This window comes from Equus asinus, chromosome 16, assembly GCF_041296235.1.
Source record: "Equus asinus isolate D_3611 breed Donkey chromosome 16, EquAss-T2T_v2, whole genome shotgun sequence".
NCBI lineage: Eukaryota > Metazoa > Chordata > Mammalia > Perissodactyla > Equidae > Equus > Equus asinus.
In genome coordinates this window covers 24,427,520-24,453,247 of record NC_091805.1, presented here as the reverse complement: position 1 = coordinate 24,453,247, position 25,728 = coordinate 24,427,520, and the positions used below count along the sequence as shown (strand labels likewise).

General features: G+C 39.0%; 1 protein-coding gene across 1 annotated transcript in view; it reads left to right on the top strand.

Moving 5' to 3' along the window:
* The window catches only part of GTF2B (general transcription factor IIB), a 28,708-nt gene extending 18,633 nt beyond the window's left edge, over nucleotides 1-10,075 (top strand). Inside the window, exons 3-7 of the mRNA XM_014841894.3 lie at nucleotides 933-1,066; nucleotides 3,432-3,578; nucleotides 3,710-3,839; nucleotides 5,024-5,305; nucleotides 9,437-10,075. Coding sequence (XP_014697380.1) covers nucleotides 933-1,066; nucleotides 3,432-3,578; nucleotides 3,710-3,839; nucleotides 5,024-5,305; nucleotides 9,437-9,570 — 827 coding nt within the window. The 3' untranslated portion in view covers nucleotides 9,571-10,075. The remainder of the gene's footprint in view (nucleotides 1-932; nucleotides 1,067-3,431; nucleotides 3,579-3,709; nucleotides 3,840-5,023; nucleotides 5,306-9,436) is intronic.
* The last annotated feature ends 15,653 nt before the right edge of the window (nucleotides 10,076-25,728 follow it).

The following is a 25,728-nucleotide window of genomic DNA, read 5'->3' as shown; positions in this document are numbered from 1 at the left end:
CTGGCTTTCTTCTCACTGATTCTAGGCTTAGTTTATTCTATATAAATTATTTGGCCAAAAATATTTTTTCATCAAACAGTAAAACATAAACTTAGACTTAGTTGTTTGTAAAGCATTTCCCTTGAAAACTTGGTAATTTTTTTATATTACACTATGTGCATTAATACCATTGTGAACTGTGTTTTCTATTTTTTTCCATGCCTGTTGCACATTTTGTGCAAATCCTGGTTATGAATCATTATATTACTTTATCATTGCATCACATGTGAATAGCTTTATTGTGCTATTTGTCTTTATTTTGACTAATTGTTTTTTCTTCCAAGAGTTAGACTGTGACTAATCATAGCGTAAGGTATAAAGAGGGTTATTATTGGACTGGCACAGTAGTTAAAGGAACGCTTTAGGACAAATCTGAGATGTGATACTTTTTTTTTAATGGGAAGATTTTTAATTGACATCTTGAAAGATGGTACTAGAATGAGCAAAACCATACAAAATGCTGGAAAAATTTCCAGACTTCCATATAACAGAAAATAAGTCTGTAGTTCAAATCCCACTGCTGGCATTAGCCAATTGGTTAACCTTTGATAATTCACTGTGTTTCCCTTTTTTTTTAACTTGTAACATTATATACATTTTGGGTGTACATCATTATATTTTGATTTCTGTGTAGATTACATCATGTTCACCACTGAAGGACTAATTACAATCCATCCCCACATGCATGTGCCTGATCATCCCTTTGTCCTCCTCCCTCCCTGCTTCCCCTCTGGTAACCACCAATCCAATCTCTGTGAGACATGATGCTTAAGCTGGAGCCTAGATGTCCATGTTGAGATTTCCTGGGAATGAAAGGGCTGAGTTGAGCATTAGACAGTGTTAAGTAAATCCTATCTTGACAAGGCAATTTAGATTTGTGCTTATATCCTTAGGTGACCGGGTTATTGATGTGGGATCTGAATGGAGAACCTTCAGCAATGATAAAGCAACAAAAGATCCGTCTCGAGTTGGAGATTCTCAGAATCCTCTTCTGAGTGATGGAGATTTGTCTACCATGATTGGCAAGGTAATGAATCCATTCTACAGGAAATACCAAGTGCAGACTGACCAAAGACCTGGGAGTTTGGGATTTTGGGAAGAGTATCAGTCACTGTCCTGGTGAGGAGTCTTGACCTGAGAATAACATTTGCCAGTAATACCATTGTGAATGATGGTTGCCTTAGGCATTTCTTCCATCTTAAAGGGGAGACCAACATATCGAAATTACCGAGCCTTTATATCTCAGGCCCTTGTTTTCAAGAAGCACATTTTGCACAAAAATTAAGTTGGGTGTAAATGGTCTTTATGAGTTTATATTGATATGTTCCTTGAATATTGGGAATGTCTTGTCTTTTCCCTCCATACCACCTAAAATAAATTGGGCTCAGTATAGCCTATTTTCTAATATCAGTGAATTTATGACTTATCTAAGCTTCACATTCCTCATCAGTAAAGTGAGAATAATAGTACTTCATAGAGATATTGAGAGTTACATGGGAATGTGTGTCAAGTATTTATCACACAACATGTAATGTGTTGTATATATTCAGTAAATGGTAGCTACTGCTATTGTGTACGGCAGTACCATCATCTTCTGGGCAGCCTGGCTCTGTTTTGCTGTTATCTGAATTGGCAGTAGTAGTGGCAAATATTCCAAAGGACTAATCAAGGAAGTGGATGCTATTTTAGGACGTAATCTATACTACTGCATAGTCTCTTTTTAAAGTATCATTAAAAGACAGGTCATTACTTATTTTTTCATGCTCTATAAATTACATATCAAATTTGAAAAACGTGTAGGCTAAGTTAAAAAGTTTACAGTATTCAGAAATATCTTTAAGTAGGTGATTTCCGTGTTCACTTTAGCCTTCCAAGCTGGAAAAAAGGTATACTTAAGGACGTTTTTAAATGTAAGATTGCAACTAATTGACACTGCAACCTTTTTTTAATGTTTAATTTTTTTCAATAGGAAATACTTGACTCAAAACCAAAAATGTAAAAAGAACACAGTAAATCTTCCTCACTCTTGACCCCCAAACTCTCAGTTCCCACTGCAACCCCCTTTCCCTGTCAAAAACAGGTAACCGTTCTTATTAGTTTCTCCTGTGTCCTTTGAAAGTTTATGCCTATATGGCAAAAAAGAATTTTTTTAGGATACTACGTTTATTATATAGTAAATTTCTGTATGTTTTTGGGAATATTTCTGGACTTTGTTTTCTTTCTCTCTCCCGGCTTAATCAGATGCCATACCACACTGTTTCAATAGCCTGTAGGCAGCATCAGTCCTCCTTCATGGCTCCTCTTTTTCAGCGTTTTCTTCACTAGTCTTTTCCATTTTAGGGTTAGGATTGCTTGGATTAGTTAAAAAAACAAATACCAGAAAAACTTTGTTATTATTTTTTTCACTGAGATTTTGGTTAGATTTACTTGCAAATTGAGTTAGGGAAGATCGGCTTCTTCATGATAAAACTTCCTGTCCAAAAACCTAGCATGCCTTTCCTTCTCCTTAGGTCGTATGTGTTCTTCAAGGGATGTTTTAAAGTTTTCTTCACGAGGGTCTTGCATGTTTCTTAAGTTGATTCCTAGATATTTTATTTTTTTCAATGTATTGTAATTGGAGTGTTTTCTTTCATTGTCTAACTGGTTGATGATACACATGAAAGCTATTAATTTGTCAGTTTTGACCTTGCCACTCTAATCAGTTCTCTTTTCTATAGCAGTTTTGCAGTGATTTTCATGAGTAGTCTAGGTATACAAAGATATTATCTACAAAGAGTTTATCACTTCCTTCCCAAATTTGTACTTCTAATTTTTCTCTTGCCTAATTTTAATATCCTTATACTAAAATAATAGAATTATGTCATGTAGTTATAACTGCATTATATTGGCTAGTTTTTCTAGTACTGTGTTACAAGGGGTAGTGGTAGGAGGCGCCTTCATCTTCTGGCTTCAGTGGAGAAATGTGACGCTGCTCACGCTCCTTTAATCACTGTGCTGGCTTTGGGCTTGGGAGAGCGATTTCCTGATATGAAGTCCCCATTTGTAGTGCTTTAAGAGTTTTTATCAAAAACTGGATTGTGAGTTTTGTTTACTTGTCTTTTTTAGTGAGTTTGGAGATGATCAGTTGATTTTTCTCCTTAGGTCTCTTAATATGATAGTTTATATTATTGGATTCTCTAATAGTAGATATTCTTACATGTAAAGCATGTGATAGAAAAACCTGTTTAAAACCATCTTAACCTGGTACTTTTTCTATTGAGGAATAGGGAAGATGCACAGGGTAGATTTCTTGAGCACATGGAGTCAGATCATATAAGGTATATTTTCTTAGAAATTGTTTATTCAGGCTTCCAAAATTTTTTTGCACAAAATTATAAAACTTTGTTTTGTAGGGCACAGGAGCTGCAAGTTTTGATGAATTTGGCAATTCTAAGTACCAAAATCGGAGAACAATGAGTAGTTCTGATCGGGCAATGATGAATGCATTCAAGGAGATTACTACCATGGCAGACAGAATCAACCTCCCTCGAAATATAGTTGTAAGTTCTTGTCTTCTCCTTTAAGCCATTCTGGCTTTGACTTAGCATAATTTAATGAAGACATGAAATTTTGATATTGCAACTAATTAAATGGCCTAGAGTTTATTAAACTTAGTTTCTCTGCTTTGAAGGATCGAACAAATAATTTATTCAAGCAAGTGTATGAGCAGAAGAGCCTGAAGGGAAGAGCTAATGATGCCATAGCTTCCGCTTGTCTCTATATTGCCTGTAGACAAGAAGGGGTTCCTAGGACGTTTAAAGGTAAGTTTTTAGTTGCATAGGTAAAAATATTATCTGTGTCACCTTAAAGTCACAGACCAAAGTCAAGCAGCTTTGACACTAAGCAGCTCAGTCGTGTCTCTGTGGTTACATTCATTTTCAAATGCCTACTTATTTTTGTTCCTTTTGATCATTCTGTGATCTTATTGGCCATGTTCTTTTCAGGCTGTTTTCCCATGTAAAGTCATTTTAGTTCATGTAAGCCCTGTGTTCTTTGCTAGTAAGATTTTTTCACTGACTGTATTTTGTGGGCTTTGAGTTTGAGGCCTGGCACCATAAGCCAGAGCAGGCCTTTGTAGTAAGTCTGTACACTTGATGCACAGAAAAGTTTCTGCTCCCAGCACAGGTCTCTGTAAGTGAGGGAGTCAAGCTTTAGAAAGCATCAGTGACGTTTTTTCTTTTGAGTTACATGGGTTGCACTTTCATACTCAAGTTGGAGGATTTGAGAGGATTACTGTTTTTCATCCAGTTGGCAGTTTACCCAAGAACCCATGACCATCTTATTCACACCACGTTGCTGTGACACTCACACTGACTTTCACTGCCAAAGTGCATTTTAGCTTACCCTCCATTCATCCATGAATATTTATTTTTTTAAGTTTTCTTAATGTCAAAGGGAAGAGGAAGTGGCTTTCATCATCATTTTTGGTATTACAACTAAAATTAAGGATTTTGTTAAATTTATTCTGAAAGTGTTTGGTAGTTGAATTTTTAGAAGAACAGAGTCAACGATTGGGTCCTGTTTGCTGTAGCCGTAACTGCAGGGATTGCGTGTACACGTGACAGGCTGCAGCTTGAGGAGTGTTCTTTAGCTTGAGTATTTCTTCCATCTCCTTGATATGCTCTTTACAGCAGATTAAGATATAAATACCAGAGTTTCTGATAAGTTGAAGAAACTTACTTGCATGAGTTGAAACTTCAGAGAAGTTAAAATTTTGAAATATTGGGACCATAGTTAAATTGTTTATCAAACTTTAAAGAAATTTTTAAAAAAATTTATGTTAACTGAGAAATTTTAAATTAGCTCTATCATAAATATCACTGAGAGAATTAGAGATTTCATCTTTAAGGCCTGATGGAATTTTTTGCAATTAGAATCAGAAATGATAGATTTTAAAATGAACTATATGGCTTATTTGGATTTATTCATTTTTTTTTTCTTTTAGAAATATGTGCTGTATCACGAATTTCTAAGAAAGAAATTGGTCGATGTTTTAAACTTATTTTGAAAGCTTTAGAAACCAGTGTGGATTTGATTACAACTGGGGACTTCATGTCCAGGTTTTGTTCCAACCTTTGTCTTCCTAAACAAGTGCAGATGGCAGCTACACATATAGCCCGTAAAGCTGTGGAATTGGACTTGGTTCCTGGAAGGAGCCCAATATCTGTGGCGGCAGCAGCCATTTACATGGCCTCACAGGCATCAGCTGAGAAGAGGACCCAAAAAGGTAGGAATCTTCCTCAGGCAGAGTGGTGATGAGATTGTGAAGGCTGGAGCATGTGACTAGTTCCATTCTAAGTAGAAAACAGGTTAATATCCAGAACTCATGTAAGAGGTATTTCCTTCGCATCCGAACAAGAAAATCCAGTGTTTTGCTTTTAAGTGGCTCAGAAATAAAAATAGAGGCATAATCCTGTGTACAGACTTTTTTCCATTTGAATTATTTCACTTTGTACATTTTTCATTTTTAGAAGTTGTTTTTATTTTTTCCCTTAAATGTTCCTGGTTATTTTGAATAGTCCTTTTCTTCTCCTCAAAACTTACCTTTTAAAACTTGAGGGGGCTGTGCTTGCCTTCTCAGCTCCTGACCTGGTACCCTGTAGATAGGCACACTGTACATAGACGTTGACCCTCAAGCTTTAACATGCTGAGAAGCTGTTCTCTTTGTCCTTTTGTACAGAGTCACAGTTTCTTAATGAAAATACTAACATAAGTAGTTTGACCATCTAAAGCCATTTTTTAATTTAGTGTTGTAGGGGAACTTTGAAACAGAAGTATTAAGTGAATTTCTTTATAAGCATGTATTCATTAATTCTGTGATCCTCAAAATGATTTATAAAGAAAAAGCAGTCAATTCTAAATTTAAAAGTGAGGTAGTGAAATTACTTGCTGCAATAACTTTGTGATACCCTATTCATATGTAGAAGAAAGACTACAAAAAAGAAGCCACCCGTTAGTTATTTAAATGTGCCGTTATCTATTCACTTTGGCCTCCATTCATATTTTTTTTTCTTTTTTTTTTTTTTATTAATGTTACGATCGATTACAACCTTGTGAAATTTCAGTTGTACATTTTTGTTAGTCATGTTGTGGGTACACCACTTGCCCCTTTGTGCCCTCCCCCCACCCCCCCTTTTCCCTGGTAACCACCGATCTGATCTCCTTCTCAATATACTAACTTCCACCTATGAGTGGAGTCATATAGAGTTCGTCTTTCTCTGACTGGCTTATTTCGCTTAACATAATACCCTCGAGGTCCATCCACGTTGTTGTGAATGGGCCAATTTTGTCTTTTTTTATGGCTGAGTAGTATTCCATTGTGTATATATACCATATCTTCTTTATCCAATCATCAGTTTCTGGGCATGTAGGTTGGTTGCACATCTTGGCTATTGTAAATAATGCTTCGATGAACATAGGGGTGCAAGGGACTCTTGGGATTTCTGATTTCAGGTTCTTAGGATAGATACCCAGTAATGGGATGGCTGGGTCATAGGGTATTTCTATTTTTAACTTTTTGAGAAATCTCCATACTGTTTTCCATAGTGGCTGTACCAGTTTGCATTCCCACCAACAGTGTATGAGGGTTCCTTTTTCTCCACAACCTCTCCAACATTTGTCACTCTTGGTTTTGGATGTTTTTGCCAATCTAACGGGTGTAAGGTGATATCTTAGTGTAGTTTTGATTTGCATTTCCCTGATGATTAGCGATGATGAACATCTTTTCATGTGTCTATTGGCCATATTCATATCTTTTGAGAAATGTCTGTTCATGTCCTCTGCCCATTTTTTGATTGGGTTGTTTGTTTTTTTGTTGTTAAGCAGTGTGAGTTCTTTGTATATTATGGAGATTAACCCTTTGTCGGATAAGTGGCTTGTAAATATTTTTTCCCAATTAGTGAGCTGTTTTTCCTCCATTCATATTTTTTTTTTTTTTTTTTTTAAAGATTTTATTTTTTCCTTTTTCTCCCCAAAGCCCCCCGGTACATAGTTGTGTATTCTTCGTTGTGGGTTCTTCCAGTTGTGGCATGTGGGACGCCGCCTCAGCGTGGTCTGATGAGCAGTGCCATGTCCGCGCCCAGGATTCGAACCAACGAAACACTGGGCCGCCTGCAGCGGAGCGCGCGAACTTAACCACTTGGCCACGGGGCCAGCCCCCCTCCATTCATATTTTTTAAGGAAATTTTGAGTCTTCCGGTGCAGTTGAGAAGTTGCAGCTTAGGCACATCATCCTTACCTTCATTCCTAGTTGTAAAGGTTTTCAGCAACACAGAAATGTTTCTCTTGGCGCTTCCCGCAGCTTGTGTTTTACGTGAAGAGTTTTCTTGAAATTTTAAGGCCTTTCTCTTCCCTCCCCAGCAGGCAGTTGACCTTCACGTAGTTGACGTTCATCAGTATCTGTCTAGAATAGTGTAATGCAATATGAGATAAGAAAATGTAAAATGAGCGAATTCCACACTGGTGGCAGGCATCCACACCGAAAATCCATGAAACCTCACCGATTTGAACTGACTGTGAAAAGGTGGTAAAATGAGTTTGTGCTAAAGGGTGTGTTTTAAAGTCCATTTTGGTTAAGTATTTATAACTAACCAAATTATTAAGTGGTAATCCTGTGGGACTTTTATTTTTTTTTTGTGGAAGATTAACCCTGAGCTAACTACTGCCAGTCCTCCTCTTTTTGCTGAGGAAGACTGGCCCTGAGGTAACATCCATGCCCATCTTCCTCTCCTTTGTATGTGGGATGCCTACCACAGCATGGCTTTTGCCAAGTGGTGCCATGTCTGCACCCAGGATCTGAACCAGCAAACACAGGGCTGCCAAGAAGCGGAATGTGTGAACTTAACCACCGCTGCACCACCAGGCCGGCCCCTTTGGGACTTCTTTTAATTGAAAAAAGGAAAAAAGTGACAGTGACTTTGAAGGATAAAAGTGGATCCTAGGATTTTATAATAGTCTGTAGAAATACTCATATGAACTCAATATATATGCTCAAGTATGTGTTCGTAAGTGAAAAACATCTATATTATGCTATAATGTACAGCTGTTTGATCTCAGATGTATTAAGTAGAAAAAAAAGGTTGTAGAACAATATTTATAGTATCATCCCATTTTGGTTTTACCATCTTAACAAAAGAAACTTTTAGTGGAAGTTAGCTAGGGGAGATGTTGCAGGGGAACTTTTGAATAGAGAACTAATAAAGTGAACTTCTTTACAAGAATGTATTCATGGATAAAGAAGATTTACTGTGAAGAAAAGAAGTCAGTTCTAAGTATGATGACCAGTACAGTCATGTGCTGCATAATGACATTTTGGTCAACAGTGGACTGTGCATATGTGATGGTGGTCCCATAAGATCCATGCCTCATAGCCTAGCTATGTCATAAGCCATACCATCTAGGTTTGTGTAAGTACTGCAGGGGAGGAAGAAATTTTCTTCTACCTTTCTAGGTTCTTCTGGCCAGTCTAAGAATTAAATTGACGTGGCACATTAACAGGAGAAAACAAAAGTTTAATAACACATGGGAGAAACCCAGGAAAACTGAGTAACTCACCCAAATGACTAAAACCCTCACCTTAAATACCATCCTCAGCTAAAGACAAAAGACCTTGAGGGTGGGGAGAGTCAGGGACTTCAAAGGGAAGGCAGGCAATTCACAGGTAGGTGAAAACGAGCAAATGTTTGGAAAACAAGTGTTTGGCCACACAGAAACAGAAGAACACAGAGGGGAGCCCAACAAACTGGCCTTTCTAGGTTCCTCCCTGTCTGCCACCTAGGCCATGTTATGCTAAGGTGACAGCTCACTTCCTGAGACAGTCCTTTTTTAATCTGAATTCTTTTAGGCAGTTAAGGGGGAAGTAACAAGAAAAACTTTGAGTCTTGTTTCTTAAAAATATTCAGCCTAAAATAATCCTCATGTTAAGGAGACACATTTTGGGGTGGCACATTTTGTTCCCCTTCAGTACACTCTGATGTTCACACAACAACAAAATCACCTAATGATGCTTTTCTCAGAATGTATCCCTGTTGTTAAGCGACACATGACTGTCTAATAGTCATCACTCTTAGTGCTCTGCCCTGAGCACTGTTCAGATGTTTTACGGATAGTGAACCTTTTAATACTAATATGGCAGCCCTTTGAGGTATTAAGTACTATTGCCCTTATTCTTGTTGTTACTAACTTTAGCCCTGCTTTCTACTTTTTTGTGTATATTTCCATTATCAGTTTTTAAAAATCAGTGTTTTTGTTTTTTTCACTTTTGCATTTTTATACTACCATATCTCGCAAGTTGGAATGCAGGTAATAGAAGGGAGGTAGGATGGAAGTTATACTTATTATTTTGATTTTTGTCTTTTAGAAATTGGAGATATTGCTGGTGTTGCTGATGTTACAATCAGACAGTCCTACAGACTGATCTATCCTCGAGCCCCAGATCTGTTTCCCACAGACTTCAAATTTGACACTCCTGTGGACAAACTACCACAGCTATAAATCGAGGCAGCTAATGCCAGACTCTCGCACACTGAACTTGGCCTGTTGTCCACAGCCTTTCCGAAGTGCTGGAGGGAGCCTTTAACAAGGGAACGAAGACGTGGTACGCATTCCAGGGCTAAATGTTAATGGCTTGGCATTCTGTATGTATATACTAGCAAAACCTATTTAATGATTTAAATTTCTTATTGAATTTGCTTTCTTTTGTAGCAATCTAGGAAACTGTATTTTGGAAGATATTTGAAATTATGTAATTCTTGAATAAAACATTTTTTAAAACTAAAGTTTTTGTTAAGGTAAATTACATGTTATATGTAATTTATAATTTATAATATACAATTACAAATAATACATATTGCAGCTAATGAAGCTGATAGAGGTCCTTGTCTTCTGGGTTTTTTTCATATATATATTTAGTTTTTTTATGTTAATAAAATCATGGCAATAGAAAAGCTTTTGAGAACTACTCTTGATATCAAGAACGTATTTAGTTTGCAGTTTGAAAGGGTGTCTGTGTGATTTATTTATATATATATTAAAAAAGAAGTGATGAACTGGACCTTGAAAGGCACTGGCTTGAGAGAGAGAAAAATGTTAAGTATGTATGTGTTTTTCCTCAGTGAGCTTATTGAGCAGAGATGATGATGCTGGCAAATAATTAGCAGTAGGTCAACAGATTTCAATTTTTGGATGTTAACATTTCATTTTATAGAATCTGCATATCTACAATTCTTATTTTTACTTTTTGGGATATTCATAAAGAATATTTGAAATGAAGGTCATTGGGCTTGGGAATGTCCAGGAATTTTTTTTAACAAGCAGCCCCCCCTCCCCCCAGGTGAATGTGATGTGTAGGTGTTTTGCATATCACTCTTTGAAGAACATTGATTTCAGTTCTCTTGACTGTTAGGCAATGTAAGTGAAGACCAACAAAATTTTGCCCTTTTACCAGCTCGGTATTTGAGCAGGGGACTTGAATCCATGCTAACCGTCACCACTGTCAGCTGCACTGGTTTAAAACAGATGTCGTGGTTCTTACACATAAAGAGGTTATCATTAGGTGAGAAGAACAATCTCTTATTGTGGCTTGATGAGCAGATGCAGACTCTGGTCCAGAGAGAGACTTTCCCTCTAGAAGATCAGACCTCCACTGTCATTTCTATTGACCACGGAATGGGGGTGGGTATTGGACCATGAAGACAAACGGTATTTCTCCCTTGTGCAAAATGTATGACCCTCAAAGCTGGGGGAGAACACCAGAGAGAGCATCACAGGCATACTATAACCCAAATACAAGATCCCAAGGCCAGTGATGAAATTTATACTCCAGGCAGTCAGAACCCATCCTACCCAGAGTGAGACCCAGAAAGAAGAAAACTTAGGTCATTGGCACCTCCTGGGCACCATCAGTGGTCCCCAGTGCCACGCTTCTCCATCTTTCCAGGTGTGGACTGAGAGCGGTCCTCCTCCCCCTTTGTGCTCCCCAGATTCTAGTGATTGATCACAAAACTTCCCATTCGGTAAAGAATATCTGCAAGCAGCAACCAGTTAACTAGATCTTAAAATGGTTGTTTTTGCAATTTTCAAAGGTCAGTACAAGTAACTGTAGAACATTTGGAAAATGCATAATGAAAATACCCATAAGCCACCCCAAAATAACTACCAGTATACTGGTAATTTTTTCTTTCCTGCTATTTTGCTATGCTCATTATTTAAATATAGTTGTGGTTCAGGTAGAGTAATATGATTTGCTTAATCTTTTCACTTTCCTGGTTACAAAAATGCATTAGATAACTAGAAAAATGCAGATAAGCATAAAGGGGAAAAAAAACCCACCTAGCCCCTGCCACTCAGATATGTCAACATCTTGGTTTATTTTTTGTTTTCTATACATTTAAAAAGCTTGGATCAGCAGAACTGATTTTAAAGATTAATCTGGGGCAGAGGATATGTTTGCTTTTTTAAGGGAATGGAGCTTATATTCTTGTAAGTATTAAAACTAAAGGAATTAAAATGCTCGTTTTTCCAGATTCTCCCTAAGTCACCCATGTAGTTTAATCAGTTTAACTCAACTGCAGATACTGAAATAAGGAGAAATGCCCGAAGAGTGAAGGAGCGGCAGTGCCGTTTACTCCTCTTTGCTCCCACCCCTGGCCTCACAGTCTGGGTGTTCTTGAGAGGGACAGGTGTGTTTGGAATTGGATGTGTTGTTAATGACGCTTTCAGAGAGACATTTATTCTGACTACTGGAACATTTTCACCTAGCAGGGAAGAGGGAATCCACAGCAATGCCATATTTGGGCTTCAGCTCCCTCTAGTGTTCTCTGGCCACCTGAGCAAGTCCTAGTCCTTATTTGTCCATCTCCTCCCAGGCTCTTATATCATACATGGAGGTTGTGGTTGGCTGATTTGCTACTAAAATCCACTTGAGATGTGGAGTGTTCAATTGCAGCAACTTGATCATATTTAATATGGCAAAATTACTAATACTTAGAAATTCAGAAAATCACCCAGGTCTTACTAACCAGTGAAAGGAATCCAACATACCTTGAAAAGAATACATTCTAAACCAGTAATTGTGCATAACTTTTTTTCATTTGAGGTGTGAAAATCTCCCCCTACGTAGGTGGACAGCTACCTTGTTGAGAGCTGATCATAAAAGTTGAAACCTGCCTCTGTTTGGGCCTACATTTTAGCAAGTTAGGAATATTAGCCATGCAAAGCAATTTCTGTGAAGATAAAATGCATCCATCCTGTGTGTGCCAGCATCTTTAAGCAGTTGAAATTTTGGTTATTGTGGCCCCTTCCATCCAGGTATTTAAAACGAAGACTCACTGGAAGCCTCTTTTTCATTGACACTCTCTGCTAGGGCTCTGTGAGTTCAAACCTTTGGTTAGAAGTTTCATGGAATCTGAGTTTGAGTGCCCTGGTCCAATCTCCCCATTTTGTAGATCAGAGAAACCAAAGGATCTGTCCAAGTTCACTTAGCAGCAGAGATGGGACCAACTAAGGTCGCTTGGTCGCTCAGTCCAGTGCTCTCATGCCCTGAGCCGTACTATTGAAGCTTATTTCACAGGAGGCTGCTTCAGGACGGGCTTTAGTTGTAGCTTTCAAATACGTTCAATTACTAAATTAACGGAATCATTCAGTGCAGTACTTGGATCTGGCTTCTTGGGGAAAGCTTTTCAGAGTGAGTTTTTGAACTACTTTTAAATCAGCCCAGGTGACAAGGAGTTAATAGCCAGAAATTGTTCTTTAGTTTTCCTCCGAACTAAATGCTTCTTAAACTAGATTCCTCTTGATAGTAAGCCTTTGTGTTCAAAGCAACAAACGTACTTTACCCATAGTTATCTTTGGTTTCTGAGCTAATTTTGTATCACAGGTGCAAGATTTACTTTAATTATCAAGATGAACAGCTGAGCAGGCCTATTACCCATCTGGTCCTAATCCAGCCAAGAGGCCTCTGTGTCCCATGCCAATATTTTCAATTGTCAATGGCCCTGACTTTTCGTGTTGCTGCAGTTTTTATCTCATCTGCCAATTGTGGAGCTACTGGAAGACTCCCTGGCCCCCAAACACTTCCTCACTCTCCTGCTCCCGATATGTACACATACACGCTCCTTTCATCAGGATCGCAAGATTTCAGTGTCACTGCAAAAGTACCGTGCGGCTCATCTCTAGGCCATAGAAGCCTCAGCATCTTGCACAGGCGTCAACGTCCACTCACAACCCTCACTGGCTTTTCTCTAGCCGGAGGGACTCTTAACTGCCAATCTGGGAGGCTCAAGCTCGCACTTGGTGAAAGAGGAGGAGGGAAAAGGTGACCGTAAAGCTTTCTTTTCCTCTGCAGTGTCAGACGTTCTCATGCCCTCTCTGATCTGCAACAGCATATGGCTGGCACAGCCATTGTTTGAAATGGTAAATGTTCTGAGACATCTGAGACAGGGAGGATCACTGGCATGCAAAGTCCTTAAGAGTAAGAAAAAGCAAGTTGAAGTGATGTTGAATTTAAGATTCTGCTAAAAGATACTTTGCTTTAAATTGACATAAGTGACAAAGTTAAAACCACCAAAGAATTGGGTCTAGTGCTCTTAGAAATTTTAGAAAGGCTGCTTTGTTCTATTCTGTTCCAAGAGACAGGTCTAGGCTGGAAAAGCTACGTGGAGCTTTGAGATGAACACGTCAATTATGCGGAAGACCTCACTGAAGGTATTTAAGCAGAGACTTGGTTGATCTGTCAGAGATTTCTGTGGAATCACCTTACCGCCTCTGTGGTTCCTTCCAGCTCTATGGCTGTGAGACACTAGAAAAAATGATGGACTCAGAACTCTCAGCCCCCTTCTGCACTGCTGTGGCTCGATAAAGATGATCTGCTGCGCAATCAGCTTCCCTCACTGTTCTAATTTGTTAACATGAAGGGTGGTTTGCTCTTCAGTATACAGTAGGGGCCTGGGTTTTGGCCCTGATATCACATTTTAGTGCTGTGACTTTGAGTCTATCATACTTTTTTTCTATCTGCATATTGCAGATAGTGAATATTCAATGATAGCTCTAAAAAGGCATTTTAAGCATTCTCTAGTAGCATGGACATCAAACTGTGTGCCAGGGGCTCCTATGGAAGACCTCAGAAGTAGCTCCAGTGAGTGACAGACTGGGCTGCCAGCCTGCTTCTGCTCTGATTGTTATGCATTGGAAGAACATGGAAGATTTTGTTTGAAAAGGGAAGTTAAAAATGAGTGATACACTATAACTCCTTCATTTTACAGATGAGATCATTAGGGTGAAATGTACATATATCACTAGTGAGGTGAAATAACTTGTCCAAGGTCACACTACTAGTGAGTAGCAAAATGAGGACTAGGCCCAGGCATCTTGCTGCCTCCATGTGCTGATTTTCAAAATGCTTGAGAGTTTCAAGTGACGGCATGTGTGGAAGTTCTCTGTAGATTAGGAAGGACTGAACTTAGAAAAGGGCTGATTCTTCTGGTTGTCAGAGGGACACCTTGTTATGTTGGAGCCCAACTGCAGTTCATATCAACAATGGATCTTAGGTTGGATCTCAATCACTAATAGAAACTTTTTATATTTTATATTATTCTAAATGTCTTTGTATAGAGCAAAGCAGGCCAGTCATTGATTCTCCACTGTGATGAGTCTGAAGGTACAAGATACAAGAGGTGAATAAGGCATGCCCTGCACTGATGCAATGAAACAAGCATAAGATGGAGGTGTGTATACAGCCCAAGGGGATCAGAAAGGAGGAAACACTCATTCCACCTGTGTGAAAAGAGGAGGGCACAAAGTGGAAAAAAGGCGGGGTTTTTTTTGAGCAAGATTAGCCCTGAGCTAACATCTGCCAGTCCTCTTCTTTATGCTGAGGAAGACTGGCCCTGAGCTAACATCTGTGCCCATCTTCCTCTCATTTATATGTGGGACGCCTGCCACAGCATGACTTGCCAAGCAGTGCCATGTCCGGGATCCGAACCGGCGAACCCCGGGCCACTGAAGCAGAACATGTGCACTTAACTACTGCGCCACCAGGCTGGCCCTGAAAAAAGACTTTTTAGTTAGAAAAGGCCCTTGGAAGATAAGCGGACATCACATTGATAGGGAGACATTCCTTTGATAGGTTGGTATATGGCCCCTTATGGGCCACAGGTAGTCAGTCCCAGTGGTTTGTTTCTACCACCTAAATAGTGCTTCTTTATCCACTTGTCTCTCTCCTAACTGCCATATCCTAGTTGAGGCCTTATCATCTCCCACAGTTGCTAAGGTGGCTGCACGTTAGTGCTCCTGCCTTCAGTCCTGCATCCTCCACTCCATTCTCCACATGCAAATCTAATCATGTCCCTCCCAGGGGAAGATGCTTCAATGCTCTGAGGCAGAGGCAATTTATCAGAAAACTAATGAAGCTTGAGGTGTACTTGCTCAGGCTCCTACCAGGGAAGGCTGTGAACTTAATTTTGTAGCCATAAATATAAAATCATGGATTTCTTAAAGAGGGCCCCCAAAATTGTATATACTTCCAGTCCCACAAAATTTAGATGTGCCCCTGTGATAAATAACCCTTTCTGAACAGTGTCCACAAGGCCTGCACAATATGACCCTTTCTTTCCTAATCTCTCCCCATCTACTGCGTTGCAGTTTATATGTATCTTCCAGCTATAATGAAGTTTAATTTCCTCCAGAGTGCCATGTTCTTTCATCTGTGGGCAAACTCAAATATCCCTCCCTCACTTAGAACCCTTCCTGGCCCTCTCTTCACTTGCTAACTCATCTCCAACATCAACCTAAATACCAAGACCTCCGGAAGTCTTCACTGACTCTCCAGCTTGGATTTCTGATGTGCTCCCACAGCACCTTGTCCTCCCCCTAGAGGAATCTTGATCACGCTATAATGTCATTGCCAAGTGACTTATATGTACCCCTACTGGATTGTAGGCTCTATGGAGGCAGTGACATCAACTTTCCTTTCTTGTCTGCACCAAGCACAATGGCTAGTGACCAGTAATGGGGGAATCAATAAATATTTATTGAATGAATGAACATCAGACTTTGATTTCAAATGCTGGCCAAGCAATACACAATGAGCTGAATACTCCTCCTTTGGAAAAAGTAGTAATTAATTTTTCTTAGACTTTTCATAGTATAAAACTTAACTATGAAGAAAGTTCTTTGAAACTTAATTTTCCCTTTGAAAATTGGCTGTTCACAGAAGTAGAACAACCATTCTAAAATTTGTATGGAAAAACAAAAGACCTCAAATAGCCAAAGCAACTTGAGAAAGAACAAAGTTGGAGGCATCATGCTCCCTCATTTCAAACCATATTACAAAGCTATAGCAATGGAAACAGTGGTATTGGCGTAAAAACAGACACATAGATCAGTGGTACAGAATAGAGAGCCCAGAATTAGATTCATGCGTATATAGTCGATTTATGACAAAGGAGCCAAGAATATACAATGAGGAAAGGGCAGTCTCTTCAACAAATGGTGTTGAGAGAACTGGACAGCTACTTGCAAAAGAATGAAACAGGACCTCTATTTTACATCATACACAAAAATTAAAATGGATTGAAGACGTGAACATAACACCTGAAATCATAAAACTAGAAGAAAACATAGGCGGTAAGCTTCTTGACGTCAGTCTTGGCAACAACGTTTTTGTATTTGACACCAAAAACAAAGGCAATAAAAGAAAAAATAAACAAATGGGACTACATAAAACTAAAAAGCTTCTGCACAGCAAAGGAAACCATCAACAAAACGCAAAGGCAACCTATCAAATGGGAGAAAATATTTGCAAATCATATATCTGATAAGGGGCTAATACCCAAAATATATAAAGAACTCCTACAACTCAATAGCAAAATTAAAAAGTCTGATTAAAAAATGGGCAGATGATCTGAAGAGACATTTTCCCAAAAAAAGACATCCAGATGGCCAACAGGCACATGAAAAGGTGCTCAACATCACTCATTGTCAGGGAAATGCAAATCAAAACCACAATGAGATATCACCTCACACCTGTTAGGGTGGCTATTATCAAAAAAACAAGAGAGAAGTGTTGATGAGGATGTGGAGAAAAGGGAACCTTTGTGCACTGTTGGTGGGAATGTAAATTGGTTCAGCCACTATGGCAAACAGTAAGGAGGGTCCACAAAAAACTGAAAATAGAATTACCACACGATCCACCAATTCCACTTCTGAGTATGTATCTGAAGGGAAAATTGGGGTCTTTTCTGTTTCCATACAAAAAACTAACTCAAAAAGATATCTGCACCTCCGTGTTCATTGCAGCATTATTCACAATAGCCAAGATATGGAAACAACCTCAGTGTCCATTGGTGGATGGATGGATAAAGATGTGCTATATATACACACACAATGGAATATTATTCAGCCATTAAAAAGTGAAATCTCGCTATTTGCAAAAGCATGGATGGACCTTGCAGGCATTATGCTAAGTGAACTAAATCAGACAGAGAAAGACACATACTGCATGATCTCACTTAAATGCAAAATCTATTTTATTTATTAGTTTATTTATTTTGAGGAAGATCAGCCCTGAGCTAACATCTGCCAATCCTCCTCTTTTTGCCAAGGAAGACTGGCCCTGAGCTAACATCCATGCCCATCTTCCTCCATGTTACATGTGGGATGCCTACCACAGCATGGTGTGCCAAGCGGTGCCATGTCTGCACCCAGGATCCGAACTGGCGAACCCCGGGCCACCAAAGCGGAACATGCTCACTTAACCGCTGCGCCACCTGGCTAGCCCCTAAATGTAGAATCTAAAAAACAAAAAATGAAACAAGCTCATAGATTCAGGGAACAGATTGGTGGTTGCCAGAGGCGGGGGATAGAGGGTTGGGTGAAGCTGATCAAAAGGTATAAACTTTCACTTATAAAATACGTAAGTCATGGGGATGTAATGAACAGATGGTGACTGTAGTTAATAATATTGTATCATATATTTGAAAGTTGCTAAGAGAGTAGATCTCAAAATTTTTCATCATAAGGAAAAAAAATTTGTAACTGTGTGGTGATGGATGTTAACTAGACTTACTATGGTTTTCATTTCATAATGTAGACAAATATCGAATCATTATGTTGTACACCTGAAACGAATATAATGTTCTATGTCAGTTACACCTCAATAATAAAAAGAAGATTGGCTGAATGTAACAAAGAGGATTGGTTTGTTTTTTCGGATAGGAAACCACACTGCAGTATAAACTTATAACGAAAACTTTATTCATTTATAGATCAAATGGTAAAGCATTAAACTATTTAGATTTCTTTTTCCCATTCTATGCAAGTTTCTAGAACAGAAGAAGTAGACTTTAGTTAAAAAGAGAGAGTTTGAACTTTTTACTATGAAGATGGCTCTGGAAATCGAAGAAAAAAGCAGGTTTGGTAAAAGCCCACCTTGTATAGTCTGAAATAGTGATCTGAAATAAAAATGAATTCTTTTCTTTTGATTGCCTTTAGCTTAAAACTGAAGAGACAGTTCAGATTCTGAAAGAAAAAAAGTTAGGGCAGGGAGAAATAAAGGCGACTTCTAGAATGATTTCACTAAGTCTAAATTCAATCTGTAGAATACAGTGTAATTATTACAATGTGTAAACAGTGAGAAAATAGATAACATAGAGAAGTAGTATGCAAAATTTATAGCCAAATGAGGGGTTTGTAGGTCAATGGAGAACCAGCATGTTAGAGAAATAACACTGAACTGAAGGAGGAAACTCTCTCTGTGTTTAATTCACTTGTAAAATCGATGTCAACTAGATAATAGCAATCACTGTCACTTCATGGCAAATAGTGTGGATTGGCTTGTTCAACATCTAGTCCAACCTCCTTCTAGCATGCTTTCCTGAACAGCAGAGGCTAGAAAGCAAAAATAACCCCCGCTCCTAAAATCCAAAAAATAAAAATCCCAGACTTCTTTGAAGCTGAAGTTTTAGATATAAATTAAGTTCTTACCAATCAGATGCACCCACATGATACTTGAATTCAAAAAGGAGTTAAGCAGGTCAGGGCACACAGCATCCATTTTGTTGGCATATACATATACATATTGTGTAGCAAAGCCAGCTTCCAGATTCTCCAGGGAAGTGCCAGGTGTGGCAAAAGCAGCGATCCTTCTTGGCCAGTCCTGCCCTGGGGCTTTGGATGTCAGTCCTAAAAGTTCAGTCTGAAGTTGGCTTCTGGAGTTCTCCCAGGATTCTGTTAGCCATTTACTAGTCAGAACTAAACCCTTTCTAGAGGGAATTTGGTCTTCTGCAAGTCATAAGCAGCAGCAGGGCCAAGGCAGGTCAAGAGCATTACTGTAATGGACGTTTCAGAGCTTACTCAGCAGGAACTATCATTACTTCCATTTTACAGATGAGAAAAATTGAAGTCCAAAGAGTATCCTGCCCAAGACGCACACTTTGATACATTACTCTACACTGCTCCCCAACTAGATGATGCCAATGAGTGAGACCAAATCACTGAAGTTCTGACTCTCAGTTTCCTGAATCCTGGATTGAATGGTGACGTAAACCTGAATTAATGCCTGGAGGAAGTCTGTCCTAACATTCCCAGAATCAGCTTCCGGTTATTTCGGGCATGGGATGGCTTGAATATGCCAGCAGGACCAACGGTCCTAGGCTGGTGGTTTTGGGGACCACGAGTTTTTCTTTTCAGAGGCTGTGTGGCAGTCATGCCCAGCACGTACTGCAAGCTTGGGCTTTGCACACTGCTCTGGGTGGCTCTAAAAGTTATAGGTGTAACCACCATTATGCCTAGAGTAGGAGTGGACAAATGGGTTTGTGTAGTCACTGCAGGTAATAGTTTTAAAGCAAAAGGCACTTTCCTTTCCCATGAAGGGGTGATCTTTTTAGTACCGTTGAGCTCTTGGAACAATGTGTACACAGATGAACAAAGAGAGGATGGATGTTAATCTTTTCTGTTTTCTATAAAGGAAGAATAAGCAAGGGGCCTCCAGTGGTTGCCAGTCTGGAAGTTTACACTGAATTTCAGTTTTGCAGCTGCTCCATCTTTTTTCCAAACAAAAAGTATTTACTGAGTAACCAGATACTCTGAATGTGTGTTTAACAAGGAGTAGTTCAGTTGTGGGAATTTCTTCCTTTTGAATTCCTTTAAACCCAACCCCTCATTCATTTATTCAATCATGCACTGAGTATAGTGAGATTAAAAGCATGAATCTGGGGCTGGCCCCATGGCCGAGTGGTTAAATTCGCGCACTCCGCTGCAGGCAGCCCAGTGTTTCGTTGGTTCGAATCCTGGGCGCGGACATGGCACTGCTCATCAAACCACACTGAGGCAGCGTCCCACATGCCACAACTAGAATGACCCACAACGCAGAATATACAACTATGTGCCGGGGGCTTTGGGGAGAAAAAGGAAAAAATAAAATCTTTAAAAAAAAAATTAAAAAAATAAAAAATTTTTAAAAAAAGCATGGATCTTGCTAACAGACTGGGTTTGAGTCCTAGTTCTCCAACCTACCATGTGACCTTGAACAAGTACTTAACTCTCTTAAGTACCAGCTTCCTTATGTAAAACTAGAATACATACAGTGCTTTTTTCACAGGGTTGTTGTGAAGATCCAGTATGATAACACAGAATATCTGGTTTTTAAAAGTGAAGGTTTTTATTTAATGAAGGCTATTACTATTTATTGAACACTACAGTGTGTCAGCCACAGTGCTATGCATTGGGCATCCAAGATGAATAAAACACAGCTTATAGAGAAAAGAGACAGATTAATGCAATAAATTATGAAGAGTCTTTTGCAGGTTACGTGGGGACACAAATCAGGATTTAATTAGTTCTATGTTGGGGCAGGTTGGTTAGAAGATTAAGGTTTTCCTTTAGCAAAATCTGGAGGCTGATTACCACTTAAGTTCACTGGGTTTAGCTGCATCTCTGGGAAGAGTGAAGATGAACATCGTGAACCAACCTGGAGGCCCCGTAGGCATGGATCCTGCGGGAATTACAAGCGCTTCGGCAACTCTTTACTGGCTCCCTCCCATCCACATGTAAATACATTCCAATCTCTCCTATGTCCTAAACTAGTCAACGCCTGGCACTTTCCCTTCACGGCTAAACTTCTCGAAAGATTCCCTTTCATTCCCACCGTAAAACGGTGTCAGGCTAGTTTCAACCCTGGGCACACCAGCAGAACTACTCTCCTCACGGTCTCAATAAGGTCCATGTTGCTAAAACAGGTGTGAACATCTCAAAACTCATCTTAACCAATTAACATTGGATACTGTCATCCGTGTTCTCGTCTTTGAAATACTCTCGCTAGGCTCCCGCGACACTGCTTCGCGTCCGCATCGCCTTCCATCTCTGGCTACTACTGTTAAGTCTCTGTGAGTCTTCCTCTTCCGTTCCTCCCTTACAATTTTGCCCTTGGTTGGCCCTTTTATCTTCTCACTCTCCACATTCAACCTCGGATGATCTCATCTACTCCTGTGACTTCAGTTACCCTCCAGTGACCCTCATGTCTCTAGCCCAGGCTTCTTCCTGAACTCTAGGCTTGGAGATCTCAACGTGCATAATTATGAAACATAATTACAGAGTAAAGAAATACATATGCATTTTATTTTTAATTTAAATAAGGTTTTATTAGTTAATGAAACTAGGCCTCATTTTCTTCACAGGCCTCATTTCAAAGATCTCCAAGATGGAGTGTCATCCTCAAACGATGGCTTTTAAAAGCCCATGATCAAATATTCTCACTTTAAGGATAATAATAACATAACAGCATTTTTCATCTTAAAAATCAAAGCAACATAAAATAAAAATTACCAAAATATATATTTTATGACAGGCATCAGATAAATTTAACCATCTCCACAAAACAAGAGATGCCTGGCAAACATCATTCACTCCCCCCTTAATTTACTCAAAATTCTTCCAGGCCAGCCTTAAATGTATTTTTTTTTCATTACCATAATTTAAGATAGCAAGCAGCATATGTGGATGATATGCTGTATAAGCTGATTTCATTTTATTTGACCTCAAATTACCTGCTTCTTTCTCAGTCCCACATTTAACTCATTCATTCAACAAATACTATATACCAACTAACAGTATCTGGTGCTATTTTGGGCAGTGACGATATAGTGTTTAACAAGCCAAGGCCTCTGCTCTCATTCTAGATGGAGAAACAAATACATAAAAAAAATGAAAAGAAAATAAGATCATTATAAGTACAAAGCAGCAAACTAAAATATGGTAATGTGATAGTGACTGAATATAGTTACTTTCAAATAGGTGACAGAAAAAGCACTCTTTGAGTAGGAATGTTTTTCAAAGCATTTTATTATGGAAACTTTCAAACTATTCAAAACAGAGAGAATATTGTCATGTCCTCCCACGCCCCCCATGTATCCATCACCTAGCTTTGTAGGTTAGAAAGATGATGTAATTGTGTTTGATCTACTCTCTCACCTCTTTTTTTGCTGAAGTATTTTAAAGCAAATCCCAGAAATCCCATCATTTCATTCATAAAGAGTTCAGTATCTACTTAGAGGGAATTTTTAAAAAGCACATAACAACAAAATTATCATACCCAAAGGATCAAAGTTCATACAATGCATGTGGACTATATATCTCTTGAATTTAAAAAAATCTGTAATAGATGCCTCCTCCTGCCCCCGCCTCCCCAAGCTGTTTATTTGTTAAAGAGCTTAGGTCATTTGTCTTGAAGAATTTCACACATTCTGGTACCTCTTCATGGTATTATTTATCGTATTCTTCCACCCTGTATTTCCTGTAAACTGAGAACTAGAGGCTTGATCAGATTTAAGTTCAAATGGGGGGGAGGGAGGCGCGGAGGATGACGGGGAGAAGGTGGTGCTTCGTTTTTCTATTGCATCAAATCAGAATGTAGACCTTGTGTGTTTGTTCTGCTTTTAGTGATAATAAGATTGATCAGTGAGTTCAAGAGTTGCCAGACTGATCTATCTATTATAAAAATTCCATGTGAACTTTTTGCCTAATAGTTATAGCAGCTATTGCCAACTTGTTGCCAAAATCATTACTTCAATAGGGGTTGCAAAACGCCAATTTTCTAATCCTGAAATTGTTTTTGCATTTATTAGCTATGACTCTTCTATACAAAAAAGAACTCTCCCTTATCAACTATTTGGTTACCCTGAAATAAAGTATGGTACAGGAAAGCCAGAACGAATGCTTGATTCTTTCCTTTTATCTATAAATATTCAGAACAATGAATTGGAACCTTATCAATCTGAAGAGGTGACATTTAAGCTGAAATCTGAATGTCAAAAAATAGCTATGTAAGAATTAGGAGAAGAATCGTTTCAAGAACAGAGAACAGTGAAAAGCCCCTAAGGAAGGAAAGATCTTGGTGTGCTTACAGGCTAGAAAGGAAGTCATTCCAGCGGGAGCAGTAGGAGGGCCGGAGTTGAATGAGGCCAGATTGAGAGGTAGTTTGGACCACATCATGCCTTGTGAGCCAGGATTGATATTTTATAGTGAAAGAGGTGAGAAACTGGTGGAGGGTTTGCATTTTTAAAAAATAACTCTGGCTGCTGTATGGGACAATAGACTACAGGTGGAGAAAAGCGAAAGCAAGGAAACCAGTTAGGTTACTAAGAGGCCTAGGGGAGAGATGGTGACAGCTTGAGCTAGAGTGATAATAGGGAGTCCACACTCTGCCCTAATCGTACGAAATTTGCTGTCTCTAGGCCATCCATTTTTAAATGGGGAAGGGTCACAAAGGCAACTGGATGTATGTTCCTGAATTTCTTGGAAGAGTTGGGACTGGATATATGATTTCAGAGTTAGTGACACATGAATTGTCCTTTGAGTCTTGAGACCAGAGAAGAATGTGTTGACAGAAAAGGGAAAGGGCCTCAGAACAGAGCCCTGGGGTACATGAGCATCTAGGAACCAGTGGAGAATGCACATACATATATTGCACCCAATATCTGTCCTCCCTCCTTTAACAGTAATGGAGCTCACTCATATATATGTACCAGATAAAAATCATTTGTGTCAGTCACACTACACTGGCAGCTAATTTTAGGCGAGTGGGACAAGTGTGCAAGAGGTATAATCAACTTCTGAATCATCCCAGTAAGGAAAAAGCATATCCCCTGGACTCAAACGAGCTCAGACCATCTTGGACTATGCAGACTAGGCACCTAGAAATGGCAGAGCAAAAAGCTAAAGGAGTCTGAGTGACAAGGATAACTTTGTGGTAAGAGCAGGCACACCAACCTTGCCTCTAAAGCCACTGCTCCTTTGGGTCTCTGTTACACATGACAGAACCTATATTCTAATTCAGAGTCCAATCATTCTATGAACTTATAAAGATCTCTGAACCCACAAAGCTGAAGACCACACTATAGATCTCTGGTAAGGTCATAATATGCCAATGTCCACAGTGGTTAAATGGCCACTAAATGACTTTATTTTCTACCTGTCCTAATTAGACTACGACACAAACAACTCAAGGGAGTAGTCAGTAGCATGAGTATGTGTAAAGAAAAAGCAGGTACTAAGAAGGCATCAAGAGCGCCTTAGAAATCGGATTGCAATTTACTTTATCAAAAAGAGCCCTAGATTTGACGCGTCCAGGATGGCAGATGAGAAATGAAGCCACCTCTCTCTCACAGTGTTTAGATGGCTGGAAATCCCGGCAAGCCGACTAAGTGCTTTACAAGTAGTTTGGTGGTCAGAGAAAAAAATTACTGGGATTAATTTTTTTTCACATAATTTCAAATTTGTAAAAGGTAAAAGTAGTTACTATTTCCACAGAAACCTAACTCTTTCGTTAATAATTACATTCTTAAATATTGCAAGCACACTGTACAGATTGTCTTAAATAAGGCAATAAAGCATTTTCATGTCATTTGGATATTGCCAATTTGGGTCAGTTTGCATTTTTCATTACGTTTATTGCATTGCATTACACCCATCTTTCACAAGAAATAAGCCGACGACTCCAGAGTGGTTCACTGAAATGTAAAAGCATGAAGAGACGAGTGCTACAATTCAGCATAATGCTGTAAATAGCAAAAGTACTGAATTGGATTCCACTGAGAATCTAAAATGTGAATCTGTACACTTGCGCAAGTAAATTTGCGAGTGTGATGATTTTACATAAACAGCTAAAAAGAAATTAGGAACTAGGACAACAATCACCTAAAAACTGGATTTTTTTTTAAATACCATCAACCTATTCATCTGGTTCCCACTGAGGCATGAAGGTGGTGGCAGGAAAGTTTTTAAGCTTTCATATAATTTTCAAATAACGTATAGCGATCTCTTTGGCAAACTGATCAAGATTTTCTAGAAAAAGTCCAAAATATTACTTTCTAGTATGAAACTGAATCACCAAATGCAGACTCTTAAAAATGTGGGTCTTTAGTGGCAGAAGAGGTGCAAACACGAATTGTGGATAAATTGAGAAGAATTCTGTGATGCTCCAGTTAAAAGAACATGAAGCCATGATTTTGAAAAAGGTTTACTTCCTAGCTCTATCAACTGAAAGGGTCTAGAAGTCATGATTTCACAATAGCAATCAGATTTTAATTTCTAGTAGCCTTTCTCCAGTAAAAAGAAAAAAATGGCTCATTTCAGTTTTGCAGGGAACATATAAAGTGGGCC